We start from the raw sequence: 25,425 nt of genomic DNA, 5'->3' as shown, positions 1-25,425 counted from the left end.
GCCCGTCTTAATTACGGTTTATGTATATATTATTACGGACTTACGTGATGGCGCCCATCTACGTTTAGATCTTACGATATTATGATGGACAAAAAAGATACATACACCATTGTATGTTCATAGGGGGAACAGCAATCAAAAGCAGGAATACGTCCAAGACGAAAGTTGAGTTCAAATTTGATTCGTGTTAGGTTATGTTTACGTTATCTTGATTGGTTAAAATTTAAGTTTCTAAATTATTGGTTGAAGACTTGTGTAAATTATCTGCAACACTACGTGAGAATTATATGACAACTACAAATTTTGATATGATGCAATTTTGAAAGATTTATAATAAGCAAATACTCTCTTTAGGACAGAAGGGTGAAATAGGCAAATTAAAATGGAGAGTTAAGGAATGAAGCTGTCATAAATGGTTAAATATTTTCTTTTATTGTTGCCATTGAATTGATGCAAATATAAAACCAAACTGAAACTAAGTTCGCCTGTTCATTAACGAAGAGGTGATAGCAAGTTGATGAGGAAGAGAAGAAATATTAAGTTATTATTTCACTTATTATCACACTAATTTATTCCTATTGGTTAATTTAGGTTTCAGTATGTAAATTTTAATAATATAATTGACTAAAACGAAATGTTAGAATCATATCACACCGACGAATATTGAAGTGCCACAATTTAAAGAGATTTATTATAAGCGCATAATATGTTTAGAGTAGAAAGGGAAATGATCCCATTAAATAGAGCATTTAAAAGACTATTGCAATTGAAAGTTACAATTTTCTTTTAAAAATTTTTACCTTATATATATGTAACCTAGATTTCAATAATACGTAGTACAAACTAGACATTATTACGGTTGAATTTGTTATAACTACATATATATTAGCTTCCAGTTTGCTTGCTTAAATCTCATCATTTTGTAATTTCTTTGTCTTTTTCTAGATGGTAGCAGAGTTATTCAACCGTATTCTTGCCAAGATCCTGCAACAAAGGAAGAGGGTGTTTGTATGTTTTCTTGGAACTGTCAACGGTCTAACGGGACACATCTAACATATTGCATGGACAGGTTTTATTTTGGAAGCTGTTGCAAACTTCCGCCTGGTGTATACATAGCTACGCCGCCATCAGTTTTATCCAATGAAGTAACAGTCCCTCAAAAACACAAACCGCGGCCAAGTACGCGGCGAACTACAACTGAAAAACCAACAACAAAGTATGAATTTTCTTCTGATGAATTAGAGGAGAAACGAGTTTCAACTATTTCAACTCGCCCAAGACCTTCCAGACCAACGAAAGTTCCTCACACAGAATTTCCTCCTGGCTTGGTGACTTGGCGGCCATTGGAAGAAACTGTGAGTACCAGAGGTCCAGTGAAAGTCAAACCCACAAAATTTTTCTCCAACAAACCTTTATTTGCAAGTTCTACTACAAAGTCAAAACCAATTGTCAGGCCAAAACCAACCATACAAACAAGCAGAAGGACGACCCTTCTGTCAACATCAGCTGTAACGTCCTCAACTCGAAGGAAAACTAGGCCGACGAGACCATATGGTGTTACAAGTGGTAAAAGAAAAACAAGACCAACTAGACCCTACGCTACCACAAACAGCACTTTCTCTGATATCACTCAACGAAAAACTAAACCTACTCGACCATATCATAGACCAACATCAAAACCAACGACAGAAAGTACTACTGTTCGCATTGGAACTTGGTCTAACATTCTAGATCAAACAACGCGCCCACTTACAGTTTTAGCGACGCGACTAACTACACCAGTATTTAGTCGTGTCACAACGAAATCTACTCGAACTCCAACTTTATCAACAACAAAGCGATTGCCCGGAGCTACTCGTCCACCAGTTGTAACTCGAAGACCAACAACTCGACTGCCTGTAACGCAGTCACCAACGCGTAGACCAACCACTCGACTACCTGTAACACAGCCAACAACTCGAGTACCCATAACACAATCAACAACCCGCAGACCAACAAGTCGACTACCTATAACACAATCGACCACTCGCAGAACTACATCTCGATTACCCATTACATACTCAACCATTCGTAGACCAATAACTGAGATACCAACAGTACAAACAACAAGTCGAAGACCAATGCCACAGTCAAGTAGAACGCCTATACCAGAAAGGCGACCTACTTATTCGCCGGTGACACCATCAACCACTTTAAGGCCAGCAATACGGCCACATTATTCTTCGACGGCGATTTCAACACAATACTACTCATCAGCTCAAACTACAGATTCATGGCCTTCTCGAAGCACAACGCCTGCCGAAGACTATCAGCCAGAACTAAACAAGGAAACTGCTAGCGAAATAATCACTTTCCCACCTTTTCCAGGAATGACTAGCAAAACAACAGAGAGAATATCCCTTTTTAGTACAACTCCAAGTGTCCACAGAATTTCAACAGTAAAGCCTCAAACTACAATGCAGAAGACCACATCATCAATTACGAGCACTACAGAGTCACCAACATCAGTATTCCCTTCAACAACAGAAAAACCAACTTCTCTCCAGGACTATACTAAAGGTAAGCATTTACTTTAAATGCTGTAATTTTTAACAGCTTCATTTAGCTTACTTTTTTTTAGACTGGAAACTTTCAGCGAGGCCTTTAGATATTTAAAAGTAGGTGTTAGTATGACTGGGTGATCATTTTTGTACAGAAGAGAGAGACTTAAATATCCTTAGAAGCAAAATTTGGCAGTTACCTCTAACTGATTCAAACATAGAGAAAGAAAGAGAGAGAGAGAGAGAGAAAATGTTGAGGTTGCAGAGGATCATCAATTTAGTAAAAAAATAATATTTTGAAGAAATGGTTAAGGCAGATAGAAAATTATAAATTATAAATTTTCTAAATCTGTATTCTATATCCCATTTATGAAGATGCCTGTTACACAATCCCTGAACATAAAAATAAAATGTATAATCCATAAATGATCATCCATCGTTAAACATTCAAGTGAGAAATATTTCCAAAATATTATAGCAGATTCTTTAAGCAAACAATATTATGAGTACGGACTGGTTTAAAATGAACATTTGAAATAAAACAATATATACGTAATTTAAATAAATATATGAATGGGTAACATATCTCGTGATATCCTAAATTCCAGATCATAAACCATAATTTTTGCTATTCAACAGGTTAAAAAAACTGATTTACATATAACGGAAGTTCCTCTCTTGCCGAGGCACACTGTAGGATGATCCGAATTCTTTTATTAACCCTATTGTGGACTGTTTAACTCATGTAAATTATGAAAGGAAGTCAATAAGTAAGTCGCAAAAGGCAATTACAAAATAGCCTAACGAAATACTTACCTGAAAACTAGTTTTATTTCTCAACATAATCTTGATAAATATTTTTACATTTTCCCCATCCCAATATCAATACTACAGTAAAACTGAAAACGTTCTTTGGGCAGTTGTTTCAACTAAATTAGGAATTCATCTTGAATATCATTATCATCTGCAGAGCGCTTGCCTCTAAAGATAATTTATAATGGACCAAAAGGTATACTGTTATTGTTATTCTTATTAGTGTACAATACATTTCTCGAATCAATACCTCCACCATTTGCGCTGATGAGTTTGTGTCAATCTAAACAAGATGTGCGCTTTAGTTTTCATAAAACTTTGGAACGAGCTTGAGAAAAATTTCTCGATTCATTTATGTTGAGCTTTATGCAACAAACATTTCTTTCCATAAACAGAAAACATTCCTTTATGTATATCATTCGCACAAAATCTTTTTGCTCCCCAACTCTCTTCTGTGCAGTAATCGAGTTGCATCGGAGTTTTCAAACTGAATTACGCACGTGCAACTAGTACTTCGAAATTGACGAAATGATATCCTGAATTAGGACGGTTCTGCCATCTAATAACACACATGCAAAACACTCTTTGCTGTTTTCAAATATATCATGCCAATTTGTGACTTGCTTAATGACTGTCATTTTTAATTTTTAATAATGCGTGAATGAAGTATAAGCAAAATGAAATAATTTAACAGGACATAATTATTTCAGGATAGCTATATGCATCCCACAAGTTTTATATCCTTTTTCTAAACATATGTCACTAAGTTCAACTCTGAACGGAAGTTTAAAAATCTAATTGTTTAGTCATGTTTTCTTATTATTGCGAGTAAAGCTCTTTGCCTCTTTTCTAGCATATACAGAGACTTCTTAAGTAACTATTCATGCAACAACCTCAGTAAAAGTTGCTTGTCTTGTTGATGATCTTTTTGAAAAAGATAAAATTCGCTTGTTTTGTTGACGTTCTTTTTGAAGGGGGATCTTCTTAAAGTTAACTCTGCTTCATAAAGCTTCCTTATCTATGGCAAAACTGTTGGTTAAAGTGAGAGCAGGTTGACACATAGTGATCACATACATCACATAGTAAAACTATTTTGAGTGCCTCTATGAGAATTTCTGGTGTGAAATTTTTCTCGAATCCACGTTCTAATTGTGATCTGTTCTTCCAAAGTATAATTTAATTCTACTCTGTAATGCAGACTTATATCACTGCATGCAATCAAGAACTGTAACAATAAAAAAATACATATATAATTCATAGTGGAAAACAAGATTTCTATTTGAAGCTAAGAATTCTACATTACATTTTCTGTAATTACATTGCAAGCACAACATTGATGTTGCGAATGCCATTACTCCTTATTTGATTTGTTTCTAAAAGGTTTTAATAACTAAGAACGTAATATCCGATTTTTTTTTTTTGTTTTTTTTTTGTTGTTGTTGTTTTGTAAAATACTGTTATAGAAGACATCACTCCTCTCGCCAACGAATTCATAGATTTACGGTAAGAGGCAAACTGTTATAGTATTTAAAAAGTGATTTGAATTTAATTTTCCTAATTTTTCTAGGACTTTCTGCTATTTTAGCATGGCATATACTTTTAAATATTACGTAAAAAGTGGTATATTTTCTAGAGAAACTGTACTGTTTAATTCTGTAAAATGTGTTTTTCACATCCCTCACGTGGCAAAGGAGTCAGCAACATTCATCCTGCTCTCTGAACCCACTCAAGCATTTTTGTACTTGCATCGCTCCTTGAAGCACATACGTTACGATAGCCGGTATACAGCATGCATACTTGGCAAGCTAGATGCGGCAACTGGAACTAGAAGTTTATATTTCTTTCACTATTGGGATACAAGTATCTGCTTGAAACGTTGAGTTTTTGACAGAATTGCAAGTTTATGGTATTTACGTTCCATGGCCCCAACATGGCCCTTTCTGGTTCTTCATTCACTATTCCTTCCTTACTTTACGAAGTCAATTCCTGGAAGACACAATAGTTAGCTCTAGTTATCTTCCCCCCTCTTTTTTTTAAATATTCTATCGACGGCATCCAACTGGCTGAAGAGCACTTAACACAATGGACCAGTCGTTATGTCAATGGCGAAAAGTCTGCGAAAATAGTTCATGATTGCTCATGCCGAATTACCGCCGATTGTGTTCTAAGTAGAAATATACACTCATGTCCATAAATTAAGGATAATGCAAAATCAGGCAAAGGAAGAGCTAGAAGCAAAACAAATTTGATTTATTTGTAAAACTTATTTATGAAACAAAAGTAAAGAGGAAAAAAAAAAAAGATGCTATATGTTTGATATTATTAAAAAATTAGCGATTTTTTTCTCCCTGGAGCAAATAACAACAAAAAAAAATTACAAAAAAAAGCAATATTACATGGTTGGTATGATTCTTAATACATTGTATGTCTCCCAGACGATGCAATTCAGTCCGTACAACGCCTAGGCATGCTGAGTATCAAATTATCGATCTAATCTTGGAGGATATTACACCACTGAAAAAGCAATGCTCTCCGAAGTTACGGTAGACATGTAGGAGGAGGTTGACGGGCTGCAACTCGTCGGCCAAGCATGTCCCACACGTACTCTACTAGATTCAAGTCCGGTGAGAATGCTGGCCAGCCCATACAGGTGATATCTTCCGATTGAAAGCATTCGCTTACGATGTTTGCACGGTGAGGACGGGCCTTGTCATCCATAAACACAAATTGTGCGCCCATGGCGCCCCGAAGCAAACGTACATGTTGTTCCAGAATGACGTCCCGATAGATTTGGTTTGTCATGGTTCCAATTTGAACATGCATGTCAGTTCTGGAACCCAGAATAATTCCACCCCCAAACGAGCACGCCTGCAACACCGTAACGGTGTCGTTCAATGATGTTTTCTTGGTGGTAACGGGTAACTGGAGCTCTCCATATGAAAGATCGGCGAGAATCAGACTGCAAGCTAAACCTGGAGTCGTCGGAAAACATCACACAAGCCCACTGTTGCGGTGTCCACAATGCAAGCTCTCTACTCCAGGCTAACCGCAGGCGACAGTGAGTTGCAGTAAGTGGAACGCATCTGACAGTCTACGAGCATATAGACCAATCTGCCCTAAGCGTCTGTACACGGTCTGCCTTGAAACTGTCGTACCAATGGCTGAAGAGAGCTGACGAGACAGGTCTGAGGCTGTGCTCCGCCTCTTTCTTTTGGCAGTAACTGCCAAATACCGGTCCTCATTCGGCGTTGTAACTCTGGGGCGACGTGTGCTGTAACGTCTACTCATCATCATCTTGGAATCGTTGTCAAAGCCTGGAAATGACACTCTGGGCAATTCCAAGTTCGTCCGATACTTCCAGTTGGGTACACCTGCATTCCAGACGGCCGATAATTCTACCACGTAAAAATCATCCAAATGCGACCTTTGTGTGATAACTATTCGGTTATTGCACTGAAATACTTATAAAGCGCCTGCGAACTGGAACTTTGGAACTTTGCGGTTATACTGGCTTTCAGCAGGAAATTAAAGTCCTGCTCTTGCCAGTTCCTAATGTGATTCCATGTGGGGACTGACAGAGTAGAAACCTGAAAGAAATTTTCTCTCATGGAGGTAGAAGTGTGCTGGAGAGAGAGAAAGAGAAAAAGAAGCACTTTGCTCCAGTACTGCTACATCTTGGATGGAATCCGCCAAGCAGGGGCCGGAGAAAAAAACTTCGGATGACCTGTGCAGGATAGCCCGAATACTAACTGTTCATTCGTCGGAGCCAGTCACGTGGGAGGTCAATCTCCCAGAAACTGACCCCGATCGATGCTGTTTGAAAACCAGAAAACTGGAACTTAGAATTCTGAACTCAAGAGGTGGGCGGCAAATGGGCGGAGGTTTTTTGTCTTCAGCCAGGATTTTGTAGATAAGAATGTCCGTGAAATTAGCGGGATTCACATTGATCATATTATTAAAAAAGTTGTTAATTCTGCTGAGGCAGTCCTGATTGGTATCTATTTTCAAGTCGGAGTGGAGGGTCCTATTCCAAACATAGTAAGGAGCTTTTGTGATGATTCTTAGCACCTTATTTTGAAGCACTTGGAGTTTGCTAATTTCGTTTGCTTTGTAGTTTGCCCAGGGTGGGGAAGCATACGTGAGAATGAGTCGCATTACAGTTTCATAAATCCACTTTTTCAGTCTGCAATTTTACTTCTTTGCCTGTATTTCATTCTCTTTCACTCTCGTCATTGTGACGTACCATAGGTGTCATCAGAAAAGAAACAGTTTTTCACAGAAGATTGTGTATTTATCATTCAATTAATTCAGTTTTCACTTCACGACAAGGCAAAAATAGATAAAAACTGAAAATATCTGTATTAAAAATTACGAAGTAAATCTTAAACGCTTATTTCCTCGAAAAAATTCCAGAAAGGATTAAGCATGATTTAAATAATAAATGAAGGCGTTATCTTTGTTGTCGCAAAGCTAAGCTTCTCTAGATTGGCAACAAATCCGCTATCCTGCTGTTTCAAATGTAAACAAGAACAATGGCTGCCATCAAAAACATTATTAGACTTAGCGGCACTTAAACAACTTTAAAATTGTTGATAATTCTAAAAATATTGCATACAGATTACTAAAGGCATAAAAACCTTAACTGCAAGATAAGAACAACATACTTCAATCATTTTTAAAGCAAAAAATGCACAATTTAAAACATATAAGAGTAAAGAAACTGAGATCACTGAGCCGGGTAACAGAGTGATTATATATATAAATATATATTTATACGTTTGGTGCGGCCGATTGCAACCAAAATACGAGGTACACATCTACATGTTATAGCAGTCCTATATACAAACTTTCAACGTTCTGAGGCTACTCGTTTTTCAGTTATGCGAGATACGTACGTACGCACGTACATACGTTCGTACAGACGCCACGAAAAATTCTCTTCAGAATTCATTTTAAAGCAGTTTTATAATTTTTTTGGAGGAAAAGAGTGTTTTATTCTGTCCTTACGTACATATATCACGGAAGTACATCGTTAAATTGCATTTGAAAGAGGTCAAAATGAGATATTTTCGTTGAAATATGCTGCCTGAAACTTTTCGCGATTACAATACTTCCTTTTTACTTCGTACAAGGAAGTAAAAAAAGAGATATTATAAATATATATCAAATTTAATTAACATTGAAGAGCTAAAAGTTTGAGAGCTAATTTTTTTAAAAACTTCTCGTGCGATCTTTACATTTTTCAGTTTGGCGTAATTTGAGTAGTAAAATCGAAATATGGAAAAAATTGACATGTAATTTCAGAAAAAGTCATACTTTTGTGTCAAAATACCTATATTAGAACAATGCGATATATGAATCTAATATATATCCTAAGCCTTGCTTTCGAGACATGGAAAACGCAATTTGAATTTCGTCAATCGGCCCAGTAGAGAGGCAGATATAGTCCAAAATAACTATCCATTTTTGTAGTCCAAAGGGGCAATTTGCCCAGAAGGACTATTAATTTCGTTTTGCAATTTCGCGTCGATTACACTACAAGCATTGTTTCACTTTTCAAAATGTTGACACCAAATATTATCGCCGGGTATTATACACTGACTACCAATAAGTATTTGGACACCTATGCAAATGACGATATCTGCGGTCCTAAAGTGCGTAACGGACTCCGCCGTTATATATCGTGTAGGAAACAGCATAGGCTTTAGTCGCATGCAAGATGCCTCGCAGTTCGGAGCTCTCTGATTTCGAGAAAGGTATAATTATCGGGTATCACAAATGTGGCCGATCCTTAAGGAACATATCTAGCGATCTGAAGTACCCAAAATCGACAGTGGCCTATGTGATTAAGAAGTGGAAGGTGAGCGGTGATTGTCGGAATGTGCCTCGAGTCGGCAGACAAACGAAACTGAGAGATAGAGACCGACGAGTGCTGTCCAGAGAAATTCGGAAGAACCGCACCCAACCGATGGCCCTCATCCGCGAGGAGTTTCAACAGGCATCCGGGAGTATTGTTTCAATGAATACCATTCGTAAGGAAGCACATCTGCTTGGTTTTCGTGGTCGTGCTGCTGCCCATAAGCCTTTGATCACAAAGTCCAACCGCGCTGCTCGGTTAATGTGGTGCAAAGCGAAATTTTACCGTAGATCAGTGGAAACGGGTTCTTTGGAGTGACGAATCAAGGTTCACCCTTTACCGTTCGGATGGCAGGGTCTGGCGTCTATCTGGAGAACTTCTCCTACCAGAAAGTATTGTGCCAACAGTCCAGTTCGGTGGAGGTGGAATTATGGTCTGGGGGTGTTTCTCTGGTATGGGCTGGGACCCTTGGTCCCATTCATGGTGAGCTCAACTCCGATGCCTACTGCACTAGTTTAGATGGCAATATGCTTCCTACGTTGTGGCAGTTTTACGGGTTGGACCCATGTTACTTTCAGGACGACAATGCCAATTGTCATGTTTGGACGTTAACCAACGCTCGGTATTGTGCCAATGGAGTTCATTGAATGGACTGGAACCCTATCGAGAACCTCTGGGACGAGTTGCATCGCCGAATTCAGGGGTGCACTACCCGTGCAAAATCGGTGAAAGAACTTCTATGTCTTCTCCAAGCCGAGTGGAAGAAAATACCACTAGCTGTCATACAAAGACTTGTGGGAAGTATGCCCCGGAGGGTCCACGCTGTAATTACCTCTCTTGGAGGCTCTACCAACTATTGATTTTGAATATACAGTAAGACCCCGCTTAACGCGGGGGATACGTTCCATCAAAGTAGAGCGTAATGCGAAACAGCGCTAAACGAGGCTATCTTTACATGTAAATATTGGGGTTAGGGGAAGATGGCTAGGAAATTGGTTAGGTATTGAATTTAAAAAGTATGTTTTTTTTAATAAAAATAAAACCAAACATTTATTTCTTAAAGCCCAAATTAATACCACATTATTATTTCTTGCAAAAATAAAAACAAAGTATAAATAACAAAACGAATATTCTTAAAAAAAAAACAAATAAAATTCTCAGTCAGTCATATTTAGTTAGCCTTCCGCGTTTTCAGTGTTCTGCCTTTTTGTGACAAAAGCATTTAATGTTGTTTGCCTTCTTCTTTTGCTTTGTTCTCTTAAAAGTTCTTCATAAACGGATAGAGCATCTCTAACACCACGCCTTACTTTTGAGCTCCTGTCAAAATTCGGATCATTTTCAATGAATTGATCCATTATTTCAGTTATGGGGGACAAACTCTTTTTTACAAACGCCATCGAAAGTTCTTTTTGCTCTTCTTCTGAATCACTGCTGTCAACATTTTTCTTTCTTCTTGTTCAGTTAATTCCTTGAGCTCATCATTAGAAAGACTAGCCGCTGCTTCTTGAATTATTTCTTCGACATCTTCCACATTTACCCCTTCAAAATATGTCTGTACAATACCGCACCAAACAAGAAATACAAGTACACTCTTTCGGATATGTATTTGAAACCTATCGCTGCATAATATTTCGGGGAATTCCCGTATGCTGCGAGCGATTTCATGGAATCCCCGGGTTGAAATAAAAGAGCGCTAAACTGAAACAGCGCTAAACGAAACAGCGTTAAGCGGGGTCTTACTGTAGTTAGTTTTTCTTTTCTATCACTGGTGTCCAAATACTTATTGGTAGTCAGTGTATTTAAAGAAATTAAATAATGAAGAATCTGCATAAATGTATTGTTACGAAATATACAGGCGTGGTAAGATGGCTTACCCACAAAGAATTTTAGGGTTGCCATAAAATGTAATAGTATGTTTCTCGCATTGTGATAAAATAACGGTACCTAGAGCCATCAAATTTGGAATAACGTAATTCTCCTGCGAATATGGGCATCTGGAAGCCCAAATTTGAAATGTGGAATTTGTTTTATCATCGATTTCATACTTTGTAAAACTTTAACGAATTTTTTATTAACAAACTCAAGGATTTCAAAGCGGGCAATGGCAACAGAAAAAAAAACATTTTTATCTCCAGTGCGTGAGACTGTGTATCGGAAATTCTAAAGATATGCTCATTTTAAAATTATTTTGCGATATTGCTCTTGATTACGCAGTGTACGTATTGTTTATGTTAGAGGATTCGTTAGGCTGATAAAATAAAAAATATTGGCGCTTGAGAAAAGTACTTTCTGAAAACATGTCTTGTAGCATTTATTTTACTGTATTCATGTCCATGCAATACAGTAAAATAAATGCTACAAGACATGTTTGACAATTGAATACTTTCTTTATTAAATAACTGCACAAGTCTATACGCGGAATATTTTCTCGTGAAATATTACTCCAGCAAGTGTTTTCTACCATTCGGCTTTGCGAGATTGAACAGCTCATTTGAAGTGTAACGTTTATATTCTGTACATTTTTACTTCTTGTGGAGTAATTCTTAAATTAGTAGGCGTATTGTATCTGCTTCACTTATAATTGTTTCAAGTGTTAAACTGAAATCTTCACACAAAGATCAGATTTCAATTTCTTTTAAATCTAGCACTTTATTTTTTTAACAATTGTTTGTGAAACTTTAAACAAAGGGACATGAATGTAATTCCAAATTTTCAGATTGGAATTAATTATTAATATATTGCTTTCAATGTGAATAAAGAATACAGTTTATTTGTGGAATATTAATTTCCTTCAAGTTAACTAAAAGGAAAAATTGTTCGAAAGTAAGTCGTTAAAAGAAACTTGCAGAGTAGATATGTTTGTATTAGGCAGTCAATATTTTAAATGGTGTGACGATAATTATTTCTGAAGGCTACTGTATAGTCAGTTTTAAAATACTTTTGTCATTTATTTTCAGATTTTTTTAATATTATAATTGTTATTTTGCACTTCTCAGTTTAAAAATTAGGTGTGTTAGAAAACATCATTTAAAGTATTTCAAGAGGGGGGTAAATTCAAGTATCAAAGTACGGAAGTTCCACTAATTGGTAGTAAAATCAAACTTTTGTTTGGCACTGTATGACGAAATAGGTGAAATTTTTTAAATTATCACCAAATAAATGCTACATTTTCCAATTACGTTTACATATTTTGCATCTGTTAAATTATTTGAAGTTATAGTAAACCTCTGAGATTCAGTCATGTTTTTCTCAGCCTTTCATTTAATAAGTGAATTTTAATGTGTGCTGTAGCAAAATTCTTAACCACATTTGCTTTTATGTGCTTGCTTTTGCTTATTGCTTTCTAAATTATTGCATTAATGCTTGCATTCGAGCCCTAGATGAAGTATGAAACTGTCATTTTGAAAAGAATGATATGATCGCAGCTTTGCAGCTCACTAACCAATTTATACAATTTAAAAAAAAACTGAGTAACAATGTAATAACATTTATGAAAGAAACTTTAATTTTTCTGCTTTAATATATTGGTTGCATAGGTATTTTTAGCATTTCTCGCGTTACGTAAATTGTTATAAGTTTTCAATAATATATGATATGGCTTAAATATTTAAGATGAAACTCAAATTTTTGTCTATAATTTAATCTATATACAGTAATACAGTAATGTTGCAGTAATTTCGCATTATGTTCGATACTAATTTCTTTTTGAAGGTAATCCCATTTAAAATTAATTTTAGTATAAAAAGTAAATCATATCCTTGGATTTAAGCTGTATTCATTACAAGCTTATTCTCCACAAATTTGTTTTTCTCATTAAAATTTATGATTTTAGTACAGCTCTTTATTCGTAAAACTTTACTAGAATTTTCTAGAATCTCTCATAAATTTAACCTTTAAGGTAAAATTTAAATAATTATGATTTTAAGTAAATGATTATTATTTTGGAATAAATAATCGATTTGGTATAAATAAACATTATGTGTACAGAAGGGTATAAATAATATGGTATAAATAAAATGTTGTTAAAACATTTTGATATAAATAATCGATAATATTTACACCGTAACTATTTCCCTTTTTGCCTAATAAATACGTTATTTAAAAGAAATTTCTCATTACACCAAAACACATTTCCTGCTAATAGCATCTCATATTGCTATTTTTCCCTAAGTAAGTTTTGTTTGCATGGAAGAATAGCTTCCTGATTTATTCTAGTAACCATTAGCGTCAATGTTGAGATACGCGTTTATACAGTGTCTACTCCATGAGGGCTCGAATGGCAAACCGGATAAAAACTTATGCACTAATTCTACCATTTTTATTTCTTTCCCTGCATTAACAGAAACTGCTGCTGCTCAAAACCCAACTACGGAGGATATTTTATCGGCCAGTGACTCAAGTGACGAGTTAAACTCTACGACCCTTAATCCCAATATTGCTATAACAACACTGGGAGAAGACACGACTGAACAAAGGTTTACTATGACTAACACTAAAACTGACTTATTCGACAAAACCTCCGTAGTATACCGACCAGTCCAAATATTATACGATGCATATGGGAATGAAATTATCCCAAGTGTGCAAACGGATGAGGCAACAATAACTGAAGGTGATCATTTAGAAGACACTACTCAGCCCATGACTGTTGAGCAATGGGAATCAATGAAAACAACGGAGAATGTTCAAGAAGATAGTACGATGGAAACAACACAATCAAATAAAGTGATAGCATCAGCTGACATAACTACGCCAGAATTACCAGAAAGTGGACATCTTGTAACTTTAACAAGTACTGAAAAGCAAACATTTAGTACAACTTACAGTGAAGATTTGGGAACGATTATGAACAACCAGACCGTAAGAAATAATCAAAGTGAGACTGCATTTACCAGTGATGAAGATGCAAGTAAACTGGACTGGGTGTTGAAATTTACCACAAATACAGATCCTTTTTCTAACGCAGTATTCACAGTTAAAGACGGATACACATTAGAAGATAATGCAGTTACGATGAAGCTCACAAATTCAGCACAAAATGATGAACAAGTTCATGCTGTAACCACGGCAGAAAGTTACGAATTAGGCTTCATAGACAATCACAAACCGGCTGCACCATCTTCAGACTCTAATACTTATTTATCAAATTTTAATACAGAATCAAATGTTTCACAGGGTGCAATAACTGCAAGCCAGAAAGTATCATCAAAATCTCCTCAACTTCCAGAAATTTTCTCTGATGATGACATATATGACATCTATGATTATTACGAAGACATATTTGATGAAAACGAATTTAAACCAGAAGAAAAGGTGACCACTAAAAACGATTCAGAACTCTATCATCAAATGACAACGAATGAACACCATACTACGATACCGCCACTAGGTACATTTGATGCATTGGTTCAACAGCATTCTGATATATTTGATCAAAAAGATGTGCAAGACAAATATACAGTTATGCATGATTCTAGTTTTGAAACCACAGAGAACGTGGACAGTAATAATCTAAAAACAATTTTTCCAACCGTTCCTAATGAAGGGAAATTAATTTACAATACTACAACCTCAAAACCCACAACAAAATATTCTCATAAACCGTATTTTCCAACAATTCCATATGAATGGAACTTCGAAAATAAAAATAATTCCATAGATGATGAAATTAATGAATCCTATTTTTCTACTGTAGCAAATGAAAGTAACGTTCACCTTAAAACTACTACTATCACTCTAGATGATGAACTAGATGATGATGCACATATTTTAGATCTTAACAAGTTGGGTACAGAAACAAAAACCACAGTAGTAACAATTGATAATCACAGGCCACCAATTTCAACTATTCAAAACGAATTTTTTAAACCTGATATGCCTTTATTTCAAACTAATGCTGAAGGAAAAAGTACAGTTAATGACTTCGAAGAATATGCAGAGACAAGAACAAGCCCACAGTCATTTTCAACAATAAATTTACTTACAACGTTCTTGAACAAATTTCAAACATTGCCAGATGAGACTGAGGAAATTTACAAAGAACCAGAGCAAACTGAAGCAACTACTGAGGATACTTCTAGACTGTCAACTTTCACTAAGCGTCAAACTATAATATATCCATTTCCAACAATACATATGGCACACACGACTAGAAGGCCCATGACCACTGAACCAGAAAAAGATTTCGAATCTACACTTGATGACAATGAGCTGTATTCATCAGTTACAAAGGAAGATTATTCTTCAACTTTCCCAGACAAAGCTGTAACAATGCAACATGCATCACAAACGTATTCCATTCCTACTGAGACTGATAACAAGGTAGGTTTCGAACAAATAAGTGATATTACAAAAGTGGACGTACACCAGAATTTTACCATGGATGATATTACACCTACTGCTTTCGATGCATTAGAAACTGAAGCTTCGGAAAACGAAATTGATTACACGAAAAGCACTGAAGGCGAAACTCAAAAATTCAGTGATACACCCACTGCTGATAGCTGGAGCACTAACTTACCAGTCGTAACAAATTATAATACGGTAAATGCGGAAACAACATTATCCTCTGATGAACACTTTGAAACCACTGCGCCATCAGAAATTTCAACAAAAAATGATGCAGCAGAAGTTTTCAAAGACACAACAGTAACAAAAACGTTTACGCAGCCTGTTACTACGACAGTAGTCACAAGTACAAATGCAGATACATTTACACAAGAAGAAACAACGCCCGAGTCGACTACATCAGGGTTACCTACTACTGCAGTACCAACTACAACAGAAATAGATCTTTCTTCTGCTGATTTTAGAGAAGGTAAGAGATTCTCTGTAATACTAAGAAGAAATATGACGTGTTTTCAACAGTTTGATTTTTCTGAATAAACAATTTAGAATTGTCAAGAGTAAGCACATAAAAATCATTTTACACAGAATTATCTGCATGATGTTAGTTAAAATTACGGTTTAGTAACTCAACATGCATGTGCGTTAAATTTGCCATTCCGTAATATTTTTCCTATATATATTATTACACAATACAAAATACTGTTTCTAATGAGGCATCACTCTTTTTTATGTATAATCCATCTTCATTACCTGTTTTAATTTAAAAAAATTAAAACATAAAATAAAATATACCTTTGAACTATTTTTAAAGCGGCGTGTTTTATTTTGCTTATAAAGTGAAAAGTAGCGCAAAGTGTTTCACCTTTATAAGGGAAGGAGAGAAGACGCTTATTTATATTCTAATTGCATTTATAAGCAGGTTTCATCTTTTACCAAATGAAGAAAGAACAAATATGATATCCATGTCAAAGAAAAATGGAAATTTGAATATCTGCGTTTCCATGTAAATAGGTTCAAAAGCAGAATTAATCTTATATTTATGGTAAAGTTATATTGCTTATAGTCATAAACACGTACATTGTTTATGCAATTTTAGGTTGCATGAATCATTTATGTTCTTCTTGGTACTTATGTATTATCTCGTCAACTGTGAAAATGTCGTCATGCAGAGCAATTTACTGCCAATTATGGATAAGTGTAACGTAACAACATCCTTATACCATCTGTGTTTTCGTTTGATGTAACCCCGATTTATTCTCAATAGGCCAGCTCTCGTTTTCATGAACAAGATTATAATTTAACTTTTGTTCCAGCATTTTCCCTTGCATTTAAAATAATTAGTTCGAGGGCTGTAGGATCATATCTCTGACCGTACTCCGGTTTGTTTACAGCTGGTTGAAATAGCTAACATTTGTTGAAAGGGGGGTGAAAAGAACCCGTTATGAATGGCGAAACTATAATATATTGGATCAATCACCTACGGGATGTTTGTACTTATAGTATTTTAAACATAGCTTTCGGTATAATCGGTGTAACGAACTAAATAATAGTAGTCAGCGAAAGCCTACTTACAAAAAGCAAAAACGAAGGGGGTGGAATGCTTCAACATCAGTGCTATTTGGTGGATTTTGAGGAGATTGGCAGTGTTTTATTTTAAGAGTTGCACGTAGAAGTGCGGTTCAGAATTCGGCGTGAATGTTTGGCGGAATTTCCGTCACCTTTCATAGTTCGATGGTAACCAGCTTTCACGTTCGACGGCAATACGAAAGTATCGTTTCATTTTACATAGCCCTTTTATATACAATACAGAAGATGGCTAAAACGCTAGGAAAAATAAAAAAATTAAAGTGGGTTGTAAATGGAGAGTTTTACGAAAGAAGATGGAAACTCTGCAGACTTCAGCATTAACTTCGATTTAGATTTATTATGTTATATATGGCAAAGCACAATACTTGAGGAAATAAATGCCTTTCTGGAGGAAAGGGGGTTTCTAATTAAAACTAGCAAGAATACACGTTTTAGATGGGACAAACCAACTATCTTGTTACCAAGATAAGGATTACTTAAGATAATTTACGTATATAAAATTAAAAATATATTCTTATGTTTAAAAATTTTTAGTAAAGGGAAAAACAGTAATCTTAAATTCGAGTTTAAACATGTTTATTGTCTTCTACATTAAATACCCATACACATAAATTTAATACTTATTATTGGTTTCTTAACTGCTAAGTATATTCCCCTAAGCATCTTATATTTATGACGTCTTATTATCTGTTAGCACAGCTGGTGTAATTTTTATGCTTTCAAGAAATTAATTTTTAGCAGAGACATTTAAAAAGAATTTAAAAACAATTCTTATTTTTGTTTTCTTGGGGAATGTTATGTGTAATTTTTAAAATGTCATTCAAATATAGAGAGTAAAAATTAGTTTACTAACTCTTACTTTTTTATATCTTTATATTTAGATTTACAATTGTTCAACAAAATTGTTTTCCCAGCCAAATCTTTTCAACAGTATTTTACTGACCTGGTTGTGGCAAGTTGTATATTTATTTTTATTCATAGTTAATTTCTTTTTTATCACATAGTATGTGGACGACCTATGCCTGGACCCGTGGGCCGAATTGTGGGAGGTGGAAATTCTTATTTTGGAGAGTGGCCGTGGGTGGTAAGTATTCCAGTTTTTCTGAAGCAACAACGTATTTACTGAACGGAAGCTGAATGTAGGCAACATGAAAAGTTATAGAATTTTGTATGTACAAAATATAAAAGTTTCGAACTTTTAATTTTATAAAGCTGAGTTTTGAAAAGACATTTTGTAATTTTTAAGGCAAATGAAGCATACAGCTATAAACTTCAGATGCTTTTTACAAACAGTTTTGATTTTTCTATGAAGCTTTTAGAAAACATTTTCGATTTTATATGAAGCTTATTACAACCATATTCTATTCATTCATTGCAAGTTTTTAGTTGCTTTTATCTCAGTTAAAATACTTAGACGCCTTTTAAGTGCTTTGTGTTTATTGGTAGAATCGAAGGTTCTACAACATATTAAATCTTACTTTTGATAAATTGCGTAGACATAGATAGAAACATTAGCACTTAATTCAAAACTGAGTATTATTGTATGAAATAGCTTAGTTAAGCACAGTATTGTTTCCAGTAGAAGTAAAAAAAAGAAATTTTTTACTTCTGATACCATCGAATCTGTTATTTGTTGAATTATTTAAACTGTGATTTTAACAATTTCAGACTTTTTTTTCAATTGTAGTTAAAAAAATATAATATTCATAGACTGTTGGAGCCTTTGAAATTGAAACTGAGAATTTTGACTCTTATGAGTGACATCATTTGACGTACTGACATAAGCTGACAATTCCTAGATAAGAATAAATAGCACAAAAAAGGTAATTTTTGAAATAGATTAATGAAAGTAGAATAACTTCGTGTTCCTCAGTTTATAACTGTAAAAACAAAATTGCTTTTTTATTTTCTTGCTGAAACAGAAATGTTAATCATGCATCTGCTTAACTTAATTTTTTTTTGATTTACTAACGCATAAAAAATTGTAAAATAATTATAATTATCCCAAAGGAGGTTTAGCCCAGAAGGGCTATTGTCTTGAAACAGCATTTTGCGTCGGTTCTCTATAAACGGCGTATCAGTTTTTTGAATTATTGCTACCAAATTTTATCGCCCTGTATTATGTTTAAAGAAATTAAATAATGAAGAATCTGCATGAATGTATGTATGTTTCTCGCACTGTGAAAAAACGACGGTACCTAGAGCCATCAAATTTTGAATTAAGTAATCTTCCATCCGAACATAGGCACCTCTAAGCACGAATTTTGAATTTTTTTTATTACCTATTTCATATTTTATAAAACGTTAGCGAATGTTTGATTAACAAACTCAATGATTTCAACGCGTGCAATGACAACACTGTACAAAATACACACATTTTTATCTCCAGCGAGCGAGGCTGTCTATCAGAAACTCTAAAGATATGCTGTTTTTAAATATTTTGTGATAATGCTGTTGAATTGAATTTTATGCGATTTAAGTGCGAAGAATTTGATATTTAATAAATAGTGGTAACACAAAAACGTTAAAAAACGCCTTTTTGGGCCTAATATAAAATCTGAAAGCTTTCAGAACGTTTTTTACATACTGTCGTTCGATGCCTTTTTTAAAAAAGTTCTCGTTTAGATAAATATCAAAGCAAAAACATTTTTACACAAGTATAGATGTAAAGATTGATAGCCATAGCTTTCGATATTCATTAAGTATTTATTAGAAACAGTAACTGTTTTTGAATATCCATATATCTACCGCACAAGGATTATGACATCATTAAACTAGTAAGCATTAAAATTTGCACCAGAAACTTCTTGCACTCGTTTATTAGATTTATGATTTGTTATATTTTTATATGCATAATTTAGTTTCATTTTTATTGAAATATGAGTTTTTTGCATGTAGTTTATAAACATTAAACAGGAAGCGAAATATTTTTTTAGACGTACATTTGTGTGATTACACGTTGAGTTACATTTGTACACGAAATATTTAAATTTTGTATTTGTATTTTCTGCTCAAATTTTATGATTATTTTGAATTCCTTTTTTGTTTTTATGCTTATGTTTTCCTTCTATTATAATTTCATTCCATAAACTCCAATACTATTTGCAAATATCACAAATACTTGTTTAAATTTCAGGTTTCTTTAAGGCAGTGGAAGAAAAATACTTTCCTTCATAAATGTGGGGCTGCATTGTTGAATGAATTCTGGGCAATAACTGCTGCACACTGCGTCGAAAAGTAAGATATACTTTAGTAGATATAAAAAGTCAGAATCAGATGATGAGATCCTGTATCAAAATTATTCATTTCAGCGACATATTAAATTTATTTTAGAAGGAAAACGAGAGTATTGATATATTTTCTGTATATTTAAAATTTTCACATTTCATTGGTAAATTTCCGAAGGTATTGTACATTTTGTTTGGTATACAAGATTAACCTTTTTCCTCTCATGAAATATACATGTAGTATAGCATTATTGCAGTGTCAGCATCAAGATGTTATGTTAAGTCCTTATAGAATCAAATTCTTAAAGTAAATTATTACATGTATATTTTTTGAAACAGACATATCCATTTCCATCAAAGCAATATTTATACTTTCTCGCTTCAGTAAAATATAAGTCTCGCCAAATATTTCATTTTACAAATTATTAGTATTTTCAAAATAGTAAAGATGAAAAATTAACTTTCTCTTACCGGGATTCAAATTACCGATAATCCCTATCTGTAAGTGGCGTAAATATCCTAACTAACTATGTCTTAAATATCAAAATTATGTGTTTCCGACAAATTACGTCCATCTCTCACCAATACATTTGTGCCATTTCAACGTGTGCGCTAGTTGGATACTGGGTGTGGTAAGAAATGACTTTCGAGAGCCTGAACGTAACCCCGAACATTAAATCAGAAATAACCACGAGTTTATTAGTCAGTCCCATGTAACTTAGTAGCATACCAGATTCAATCATCGGATTTGCAGGAATAGCTTTTGACCGAAATCACGTTGGAGCCAGCTATTGCTAAAATACTAATCTGAAAACGTTGGTGACTAATGTTAGGATAAGCATAATTAGATATTTGATTCGTACTTGGTTAACTCATCTTGTTCCGACAACATCTTGAATTAGCGTCTTATCAAGCTAAAAAAAATTGAATTAAACTGTAGTACCACAGAAAAATATAAATCTAATTTTTTTTAAATTTAAAACTATTTCTTTAGGTACAACTGAAAATGAACAAATATTAACCACCTATACTTGCAAGGTTTTTGTAACTCAAGGAGTTAGCTCACAATTGACTTTCAAATTATAAATAATTCAGCTGTAGCTACTAGGAGTGCTTTCAGCAGAAATAACACAACTTCAAAGCTTTGATAAATCTCTGGATTTATAATCAGTTCCATATATATTCTATATAACTGATCATTTATATTGAACCAGGATTCCATTTATATTCAAACCAGTCATTTTATATTAAACTAATTATTAGTCCTACAAAAGTTAAACAAAAACATGTAACTTACAAAGTCTGAAAAATGAAAGTAAACGCGTTTATTTTGGCACTGACGAAAGCGATAAAATGATTTCATACATTTCGTATTGCTTTTACGTGATATATTTCTGGCAAAACGGTGAAGAGATATTTTATTATAGAGAAATGTTTTAGAAAGCATTAATAAGATTTACTTTACATGAATAATTAACACAGAAGTATTTTATATGCAGTCACTACTGAACATTCATATATGAGCAGGTAATCACTGTATTAAAGTCATCTCAGCTCAGCTGAAAATAAAAATCATGCTTCTCAGCATTTTTAGTTTCAATTGAAGGTTTCAAAGAAAGCAGAGGAGGTGGAACACTTTTTCTAGATGTTCATTAGAGCTGGTATCTAAAGATTTATACAGCCTATAATACTTTTCATTTTCTCGATGTCTTGCAAGCGGGAGGTTCAACTAGGCAGGACATTACCGAACATTCGATTCCTGTCTCAAGCACGACACTGCATCATCTGCTGTTGTCGTTGTTTTAAGGAAACTTTCTAGTTGTATCTAACAACTAGCGAACTTAGGTTTATTTATGAGCAGGTAATTGCTTTCTTTAACGAAATGTTGCATCCATTACAATCTACACTGATAGTAAGCTGCGATCTATGTAAAAGAAGAATCCAAAAGCAGTTGGACTTCGTGCATAAAACCATTTTATGTAAAGCATAAACCCCCCGCTTTAAAGCAATTTCAGAAGAGAGCTTCATTACGATGCCTCGTCATAAAGATGCCACCCCCTTTATTACAATCGCAAAATGTTTACGTTGGAAAACACACTTTGATATTCGAAAAGGGCCTACCAGCGGCCGAATGGTAAAAGACACTGAACACTGGTAGTTCGTTTCAGCGAAGTCCCGGCGAACGGGCTGGCTTCATGGCCTTTTCGTAGATTTTCCCGTTTGTAAAGTGGATACAAGCAGTTTCCCTTCTCGATGATACTTATTTTTCCCTTTGCGAGTAGTACCAAATGGTGCTTTAATGAATAAATAATATGCTCGAAAAGAGGGAAACCTTTCTGAAAGTGTCTCGGTAATAGTGCTCACATCTTTATAAGTTTCAAATTTTTAAAAAGCAATTTCCATGAAAAGGCGAACACCTTTATGCCGAGGCAAACTTATTACAACCTTTATGCCTAAACTAACTTACACAATAGTATCTCGGTACAAAGGTGACAGCATTTTTATGAGTTTTTCTGGAACAGTGACCTAAGTACATAAAAGAACGGCATGTTTATAATGAGGCTTATATCAAGGGTTTGCTATTTCACTATCGTTTCGCACTATTATTAAAAGCAATAGCTGTCAATCTGTGATAAGTTTATTGACATTAATGAGATAGATTTCCAGCGTATGAGTTAATCTAGAATATTCCCAATGAAATATTCAATAATAATTGCTACAGATATTGCTCGCTAACTTGAAAAAAAAAAAAAAGATTAATTAATGAGCTATAAAAACACAGAGAAATCTGAATTTTTATAAAGAATTTATAAAGTCTGAGGAGCGGCTAACAGTATTATGTTTTTTACATTTTCCCATCCTAATAATTTTTTACTTTTGAATATTTTTGAAGAGAGAGAAATACCTGTGAAAATATTTTTATATTTACACTGTTTACGCTTAAACGGTTCAGATCCGAATTTTTATATGTATCTTGTTTTTTCTAAATTTACCTCCGTGGAATTCCCAGAGGAAATATTTTGCAACAGGTTATCACGCTTAAAACTATCGCGTGATCTTGAATTGTTGTTTATCGTTAGACCTTGAATTTAAGGAAGTTAAGACGCAGGGTAAATTCCGTGATTTAGAGAGAGTTGGGCTTTTTTCTTTTTGTAAACATTCCCATCTGCATACTAATGCTAACCTATTCAATAATTTGCTGAAGGCGAACTTTGCTTACAACAGACTATAATTAAATACAAAGCTCTTGTAAATCGCTCCAAAGCTCTTATTAACTTTGAAATTTTATTTTGAGGTACAGAAATTCTATATTTCAGCATCCAGTGGTTCGTCACAGTTGATAATCTGGTTCGCGTGCTTCTAGCATGCGAACCGTATGAAGACGCTACAGAACTGTTATTTGCCATATTCAGAAGTGCTCGGTAATTGCTTCGTGAGAGCGCTAAAGGTTACGAAACAGTATTACAGTAAAGAAGGAGAAAGCATGCAAGTCCCTCTAATCAGCAGTTAACTCCTAGCTGAATGTACGTATTCTATGGGCTAATAAACTAGCCATGGGAATTGTTAAATAAACTTAACCTGAGGAATTTCAAGCAGAAAAATGCAAAAATAGCAGCAAAGACGAATTTAATCTGTCTGGTACTTAAGATATATTTCGCCAGGTCCCTTACAAGAAAAAGACCGGACAAAAAATACTTCCACGAAAATTAAAATTTTGAATGTTTAAACGCATCTCATAAATTAAGACACAAAATTAATTCTGTTCAATGTCAAAACTGGTGTCCAAAAGGTGGAAATTAATTTAAAAAATCCTTTTTTTTTCTTTCGTTTTGAGTTTTGCAAAACTTTGAGTTGTTTTTTTCATAATAGATATTTTTCAGAGCATTTTGTTCGATGTACAATATAACTAAAGATATTAATTTTGACTTGCTTAATGAGTTTCGTAAAAAAATTTTAGACGTTTTTAGTAATGAAAATTAACTTTCATCAGATTCATTTCTTACAGGCAAAGTTAAATATATGCGCAGTAAAATTTCTATATTTGGAAATGTGGATACAATTTTTGGGGTTTTTGGGGCATCGTTAAATTTTGTCTTTTACAAATTAACATAACACTGCAAGAGATCCTTCGTCCAGTTTTTTAATATTAGTTTTTTTCATCGTACACTAATATTAAAAAACTGGATGTTTTGAGGTCGCTGGTTAGACTCTATACTAAAGACAACTTTACAACAACAACAACAACTTTATTTCGTGGACTGTATCATAACTAAAAATCTAAATCGAAAATGATAAATTCCCGACCATACGGGATCAAAAACATGTATGCTACGCTAGGAGTTCGAATCTTAACTAACTAAAATTGCGCAGTGCCGCGTAGGAAGCAACATACCGCCCCACGTTGCAATATCTATGATATGCAAACTAAATCTAAGCATGCAATTCAATATCAAATGCTAACAATCCAGCTATTCACTTTTTTAAGCATTAACAAAAGACTTGAAGTTAATAAATCATTTACAGAATGAAATAAACAATTCAGAAAATTCCATAAAGTTTGAACATTTGCAAATTTTTTCAATAATTATGGTAAGTATATCAACATTTCAAACAGTAAAAAATACTGACCATTTTTATCAAAATTACCAAAATGTAAGTATAATAAAGAACAATGTATATTTTATTAACAATAGAAATTAATCCTTGAAGTTATCCTCAATAGGCAATAAAGAAATTTTTGATATTGGCCTTTTAATTGGACCAAACTTTGTGTTAATGACTGCTACTTGTATCTTACCATCTTTACCAGGAATTGTCTGATCAATTCTTCCCAGTAACCATTTAAATGGAGGTAACTGATCATCTTTAATAAAAAACATTGTATTTTTCTTTATATTGTCCTTTGAAAAATACCATTTCTTTCGTTGTTGCAAGTGATTAAGATAGTCAGTTATCCATCGTTTCCATATAATCTGTATCATTTTAGTTAATTTTTGCCATCTTGACAATCTACTTTCTGACAAGTTTAAGATTTGAGGTTCTACAATTGAGT

At 34.2% G+C, this 25,425-nt stretch overlaps 1 protein-coding gene across 1 annotated transcript in view; it reads left to right on the top strand.

Annotated features, from left to right (window-relative positions):
- The window catches only part of LOC118188136 (uncharacterized), a 106,032-nt gene that overhangs the window by 59,806 nt on the left and 20,801 nt on the right, over positions 1–25,425 (top strand). The window contains exons 3-6 of the mRNA XM_035358493.2: positions 946–2,559; positions 13,553–16,027; positions 18,150–18,229; positions 20,282–20,382. Coding sequence (XP_035214384.2) covers positions 946–2,559; positions 13,553–16,027; positions 18,150–18,229; positions 20,282–20,382 — 4,270 coding nt within the window. The remainder of the gene's footprint in view (positions 1–945; positions 2,560–13,552; positions 16,028–18,149; positions 18,230–20,281; positions 20,383–25,425) is intronic.

The sequence above is a fragment of the Stegodyphus dumicola genome, chromosome 4, assembly GCF_044657685.1.
Source record: "Stegodyphus dumicola isolate Sdum_Otavi_A_Nest chromosome 4, ASM4465768v1".
NCBI lineage: Eukaryota > Metazoa > Arthropoda > Arachnida > Araneae > Eresidae > Stegodyphus > Stegodyphus dumicola.
This window is presented reverse-complemented; position numbering and strand designations above follow the sequence as displayed.